At 31.8% G+C, this 7,464-nt stretch overlaps 1 protein-coding gene across 1 annotated transcript in view; it reads right to left on the bottom strand.

Moving 5' to 3' along the window:
* Positions 1-528: 528 nt before the first annotated feature.
* Positions 529-7,464, bottom strand: part of LOC139527773 (nibrin-like) — a 30,081-nt gene continuing 23,145 nt past the window's right edge. The window contains exons 13-17 of the mRNA XM_071323439.1: positions 6,266-6,319; positions 5,001-5,183; positions 3,685-3,798; positions 2,651-2,700; positions 529-723 (exon numbers count right to left, since the gene is read on the bottom strand). Of these exons, the coding sequence (XP_071179540.1) occupies positions 693-723; positions 2,651-2,700; positions 3,685-3,798; positions 5,001-5,183; positions 6,266-6,319 (432 nt within the window). The 3' untranslated portion in view covers positions 529-692. The remainder of the gene's footprint in view (positions 724-2,650; positions 2,701-3,684; positions 3,799-5,000; positions 5,184-6,265; positions 6,320-7,464) is intronic.

Raw genomic sequence — 7,464 nt, 5'->3', positions numbered from 1 at the left:
AATAAGATGATGTGGTACGATTGCAAATGACTCAACTATTCACAAGGCAAAGATGTTACAGTTCAGCATACAAACCTCAGCAATTAACACATCCAATACCATATGGTAAGCTACAATCACCCGGATATGACAATATGTGAAACAGTTGAAAGAGAAAATTAATGACTTCATTTACACTACTAACAGTTACTGTAAATTCAGAAACTATTGTGTGCATTTATTATTGCAATTTTGTCATTTAAGACTAAAATTCTTTTTTTTTAATTTTTGCGATAATGAGAAAAATCCTGTTTAATTCATATGAAAAAATTTCAAAATGCGAATCTACATTATTGCAATTATAACCCTGTCACATTTTATGCAAATAATAAAAACATCGCAATAATTTCTGAATTTACAGTAATGAAAACAGATATGACAGACATCAGCAACAAGCAAGAACTACAGGTTCCTTGCTTTGGACAGGCACATCAAAATTTGGAAAATTTATCAGAGCCAAATAATTATAGTTTCGTGCATCTGGTTATAAACTAAAAATTTATTTTATCACACTGCATATGTAATAACATTACATTTTTTTCACAGAACTAAAAGTTTGGTTGTTCATGATACTTCATTACAATTACTGTTGAGCAAGATTTTTACTCCATCACTATCCTTCTCCATTATTTTTATAGGAAAAACTGCATCTTTCATCTTGATTTCTTTTTATTTGGCTCCCAACTAAAATAGAAAGAAAGAACAATTTAGTTTGCAGAAGAGAGACCAATCTATCCCTTTTGTGAATAGTTGCTTCTAAAAACAGGTTAAAACTAATGCACCTTTTAAATCTTAATTAAAAAAAAAATTAAAACCTGTTTGAAAAAGTAACATAATATGAATGGTTTTACAATAATAATTCTTGGGGTCCTTTGTAGCTTGCTGTTTGGTGTGAGCCTAGGCTCCGTGTTGAAGACCTGTAATGGTTTACTTTTATAATTGTGACTTGGATGGAGAGTTGTCTCATTGGCACTCATACCACATCTGCTTATATCTATATATATATGACATGTGATAGACAAAGAAGCAGCCGACACAAACAAATTTTAAATGACTAAAAGAAAATATTTAACACAAAGATATGCAATATACAAGAACCATGGTCCCTGTCCTGGTTTTCGTGATATAAGCCATTGATAATTTGGTGGGAAATGATTTTCTTTAGATTTTTCATGCATTTTTTAAAACACATGGTTTTTTTTCTTTCAAAAACAATGAAAAAATAACAAGGATTTCCTAAGATTTTCAAAAAGGGTATGTAGTCAAATTATGAAAAGAAAAGAAAGGGTTAGTGGGCAAAATTTTAAATGACAATACATGGCTACAAGAGTGCACTTGTAGAAATGTCTTGCCTTCTTTACTGATCATTTATTTTATGTTGATAGTCCGAAATATAAAGCTTTACTACAATAGTGATCAAAGGTACCAGGATTATAATACGCCAGACACGAGTTTCGTCTACACAAGACTCATCAGTGACGCTTAGATCAAAATAGTTATAAAGCCATAAAAGTACAAAGTTGAATAGCATTGAGGACCCTAAATTCCTAAAATTTGTCCTAAATACAGCTAATTATATAAGGTTATCTATGCCTGGAATAAAAAAATATTTAGTTTTTCAAAAAAATTCATACTTTAGTAAACAGGAAATTTATAAAAATGACCATATAATTGATAATCAAGTGAATTCAAAGTGCTGACTACTGGTTAGGTGATACCCTCAAATAGAAACGTCCACAAGCAGTGGCATTGACCTAGTGGTGTAAATAGTTCTCAAAGGTACCAGTAGCCCTTTTCAAAAAAAATCTTAATGTACCAGTAGCCCTTTTCACAAAAAATCTTATGTGTATAATTAATCTTAAGAAAAAAAATTTAGTTGAACTGTTAAGGAATATTTTAGACTTAAGATAAATTATACACTTGAGATTTTTTGTGAAAAGGGTTTCAGACTCATATTTTAATATGCAAGACGCATGTTTCATCTACCCAAGACTCATCAGTGACGCTCAGATCAAAATAGTTATAAAGCCAAACAAAGTACAAAGTTGAAGAGCATTAAGGACCCAAAATTCCCAAAAGTTGTGCCTAACACGGCTAAGGTAATTTATGTCTGGAATAAGACAAACCACCAATATATGTGACCTATTGCTTATAGTTTAAGAAAAACATACCAAAACACAATAAAATGCTTCACTGTCAAACACTGAAAAGTTTGGGCAAATTTGGACACAATATTCAAACTTGATACTGTGCATTTGGATTGTGAACAAATTCATTACATAATATAGGTTTCTGATACAAAATAAATGTGTAAAAGGATCTTAAAAATCTATCAAACAATATTGTGCAATTGAAGATTTTTTCTTGAAACTTTCCAAAATTTGAAATTTGAAAAATTTCGAAATAACAATATGAACCAACCTACCAGTTGGGCATGTATAATTGACAATCACTATTTCTATGTTGAGCTTTCTGCGACTTTGACAAAAACCACAGGATTCCAAACATCTTGCAAAAAGTCAACATCCTTAAGTTATTTAAAAGATATCTTAAATTGTTTGCTTACTTAAGATGGTACCTAACACTACAGGGAGATAACTCTGTAACTTACTTAAACAAATCTTGAGCTTTCTTCTCTGATTCATTCGTTTGACTCTCAGCCTGCAATGAATACAATATGTTATTAATCCATGTTATGGAAATAAAATATTTCTTGTTCATATATATATACAAATAAGAAGATATGGTGCAATTGCCCATGTGACAACTCTCCTCGGGAGAACAAATATACTAGAATAAACAACTGTAGGTCATTCACAGCCTTCAAAAATGAGCAAAATCCTTACTTCATAGTAATTTATAATTAAGAATTGAATGCTTCTTTTTGAAAAAATAGCAATAATCCAAGACAATAAAGAGGCATAACTCTATCTATATCATTCAATAACGTACTGTCCAAATCATACTCTGTCTGCAAGTTTTGGTTTCTAGCATTGTGTATGAGTTTCATAAAATTAAAATGAGTAAATCTTAAGTTCAAACTCCACTGTGGCAAGGGTATAAAAACAAATACATGTATGATATAAATCCAAAAATTGACAACCACTTAATAACAGGCTCCTGAAGCACAGGCACATATAGAGTGTGTCAGGGATAAACATGTTTTCTGGCGCCAATGTTTGCTTTGAATAAAAGAAGATCATATGGTAGGTATACCTCAATGATAGACATCTAGAGTGCAACATACAGGTCTAACAAAAGAAAGGTATCCATAAAATATGTGAAGCCCTTATTTTTTTAGATTTTATAAAAGTGGTGAATACTAGTCAATTAAACAAAAATATCAAAAGATCACCGTTTCTATGGGCCAAAAATGCATATTATTATTAGAAGTCAAATGTGTAAAATAACTGGATACATGTAACATATATATATCAATGCTGTGTAAGAATATCAATATTTAGTAGAATGTCTATCACTGCAATCAATGTAATAGATTAAATTTATCTGCTCTTATCATCAATGGCTTTTATTCAACTTTTCAAATTATATTTTTTTTTTAGGTATAAGGTCGATTGTTCTCCACAGGCGCTCCTGCTTCCTCCACCAATAAAAACTGACCGCCATGAAAAAGAACTCTCTTACCTGAATGGTCTCTTTAAACCAATCATCTAAGTCCTTTCTATTTGTTGCAGTATGAGCTATTAGATCACTTCCTCCAATAATCCTTGGTAAACTATTTGCTCCTGCATTTTCTGTCTATAATGAAAATAATTTTTTATCAAGTGACAAATTCTCCTCACAATGACCTTGATCTCATTTTCATGGTTTATTGATAATGTTAAGTTTATCTGATAAAATTAAACCTGTAACATAAAAATCAAACATGATCACTAAATATAAAGCAGGAGTTATTTTTAAGAAGTAGCTAACAAACCAAATGGAACTTGATACAACATAAAACATTATCATACAAGGAATAGGACATGCAATAATCAAATTTATAATTGTACATTTATTTATCAATATTTGAAGTGGTTGCACTTGCAGAGAGGTCTAAGTAGTTCATCAACATTGATAACTAGTACTGCTACACCACTCTCCAAGGTTAGGGAGAGGGTTAAGTGCTCACAAACACATTTAACCTAACCACATTCTTTATGTGCTTATCCCAGGAGCCTGTAGGTCAGTTTTGTTTGTTGTTTCATGTTTGTCATATTTGTTTTTCTATGTCTTGATCTTTTTATAGCCAACTATATGGTATGGTTTTTTCTCATTGTTGAAGGCCTAATGGTTGCCTATAACTGCATTATATCAACTTCATTCAAACTTTGGTGAATAGTTGTCTCGTTGGCAATCATACTGAATCTCCTTATTTTCACATCATCACTTTTACAGTCTTAGCTTGGGAGCTCAAACATTATTTATGACAATTGTGTTTATAGACACTGGTTGCAATTCACTAGGATTGCAAGTTGTTTCTGCTGAAGGACGGTGGCTCTCTGCAGGCACTCCAATTTCCTTATCCATAAAATCCATAAAAACTAGCTATTATCATATATCCAAGATTGCTGGAAGTGGCATTAAACACCAACAATTCATCAGTTATAAAATTATTTGAATGTTCTTTCATTTCAATTTTGCACAATAAATTAATCATATTTTGAATTAAAAAAAATATTTTTCTCTGAGATTCCACCTTGATCTATTCAATGTTTCCCTGGAACTCTATATAGCTATATACTGTGAATTCATTTATTTTGGTGGGTACCAATTTTCGTGGATAAATGAAAACTTGCATGTTTGTTAATATGATTGTGGTTCTGCCGAAGTCTGCAAACACGCCTACAGAATATTTGTTATTCTTTGAACATTTAATTTCGTTGTTCACCTGTACCATGTGTACCCACCAAAATTGGTATACAAAGAATAATAATGAATCCACATGAGGGTAAAAGTACCTTTCTGAACTTTTTGTAACTTCTGACTAGTTTTCCTTTCCATTTTACATAACCCTCTGGTACCCCTTCACTAGATTGTTTTTTGGGTTTATTTGGTTTCCTAGCAACCAAGTCAACAAACTGAATATTGATACACCTGGAAGGTAAGTCTTCCTCCTTGACATAGTCAGTTGGTTTGCTATTCTGAAAAAGCAAATATAACTTAAGAATTTAAAGCCACGTTTTGTATTTTTACTGCTGAGTAAAAGTTTTGATCAAGCATATTTGGCACAAGAGCACCTAAAACTATGTTAATGTGCACATGGTCAGCACTTTTACAACCCTATAAAATATCAATAAAAGATACATTAAATTCTTATACATGTCGTTAAATTTAATGTTAAAAAGTAAGGAGTTTCAAAAATCAAATGATTGTTGGTTTTTTTTAATATATATTCCTATGCATTTACTGTAAATTGCCATGTAGCCATATACATGCATGAATGTTGAATTTTATAAGGAAATAAAACTTCACTAAAAACAAACATTACATGATTGTTGTCTGCCTATCAAAACTATGAAATCTTTATGAAGCATATATGTAAACTTATGGATTTGAATAAAGATGAACTGTTGACACAGAGATATGTCTTGCCTGTCAGTCAAATATTCTCTGAGAACAGCAACATTGCTATTAATCAATTCAAATGTTGGATTATGACCTTGGAGGACCAGCCTCCAAATAGTCCTCAAACTGGTGGTAATGCAACTTTAAACAAAATATCTTAGATCTTCACTTGTAAGTGGTTTTTATCAATTTGACTAAAGCAGAACAGTTAATAAATTTTAATGAATCCTCCGCCATTATTTATCTGAAAATTGCAGGGCAGATAAATCTTGACCTAATGAACAATTTTACCCTGTCAGATTTGCTCTAAATGTTCCTGGTTCAGTGATATAAGCCAAAAACTGCAATTTTACCCCTATGTTCTATTTTTAGTCATGTCAGCCATGTTGGTTGGCAGGTGGGGTCATCGGACATATCTTTTAAACTATATACCCTATTGATGATTGTGGCCAAGTTTGGTTCAATTTTGCCCAGTAGTTTCAGTGGAGAAGATTTTTGTAAAAGTTAGTATGGCGTTCATTACGACAGACGACCATGATGGATGCCAAGTGATGAGAAAAGCTCACTTTGCCCAAAGCTTAAAATCATTACAAAAGTAAATTATCACAGGGTTAGATTTATACACCTAACATGATCTATATTAAATTTTTGACCCTACCTGATTTTCCTCAGCTGCAGAAATAAAACCAGTCTGTGGTTCAGTGACTTCAGTCTACAGAAGAAACAATATATGATATTAATAAAAGAAGAAACAATAGCTGCAGGCAAATTTTTTCAGCTTTTTTTGTTTGATACTATTCCTGTGAATCAAAAAAACAGTATAGGTTTTTCTCTTTGTTATAAACAGTACAGTTACCTATAATTGTACCACTTAACTTGAGTTCTTGTGTATAGTTGTCCAATATATGCTATCCCACTACATCTCCTTTTTTTAATATAGAATAGTTGTCAACTTGTCACATAGTCAATACTTAACATTCAAGTGATTGTATAGGGGTAAGGGTTAGATCATGGCACTTCAGTCATTTAAAATTGAGAATGGTAATTGTGTATGTGTCAAAGAGACAACAACCCGACCAAAGAGCAAAATACAGCCTAGCCACCAATAGGTTTTAAACTGGCCTTTAAACAAAAGTTGTACTAGTTCAGGGCAAATGGCCATTACATTAAACTCCAAAACATATAACATGCATTAAAAAAAAAAGACTTTCAAAGGCCAGATGAGGCTCCTGACTTAAGACAGGCACAACAATTGCTCATCCCTCCTCCTTACAAGTACATTAATTTATTGAACAGCCTCTATATATAGCTGTTACTCATACTGTAAAAAAAATAAGTCTTCATTCCTATATAACTTGGCATAACCCAAACCATGTGTAGAAGAGTCTTTGATATCAACTCGAACCACTGTGAGTTTCACAGATAGACACAAAATATGAGCATGATTCTCAAGAGAAAATAAAAGCACTTTTAATTTGTATTTGGAGTTAAAGTACTCTTACCACATTCATCATGGATGCATGCTCATGTTATGCCCCTCTTTTTTATACCATGATTACTCTAAATTAAACTTATTTATCTACACAGCTTAAGAAAAACATACATAGACCAACTGACAACCACAATCTAGGGTATTCATTACTAAAGGTAAAAGTTTAAAATCTCCTTACATATCATTTAGGCAGTATAACCTTAAGAAAAATGTTTGCCTAAAAAATTATCAAATGTTTGGAAAGTTCAAAATTAAGACAAACCTCTACAACTTGTACCCAGATTCCTGTCAGACATTATTTGTGATAGTTTTCTGTCTCAATTTTTTTTTCTTTAAACAACTATTGAGGCTCATTCCATTAAAAT

This window comes from Mytilus edulis, chromosome 6, assembly GCF_963676685.1.
Source record: "Mytilus edulis chromosome 6, xbMytEdul2.2, whole genome shotgun sequence".
Lineage (NCBI taxonomy): Eukaryota > Metazoa > Mollusca > Bivalvia > Mytilida > Mytilidae > Mytilus > Mytilus edulis.
Note: the sequence above shows the minus strand (reverse complement) of the source record. Positions and strands in the feature narration are given on the sequence as shown.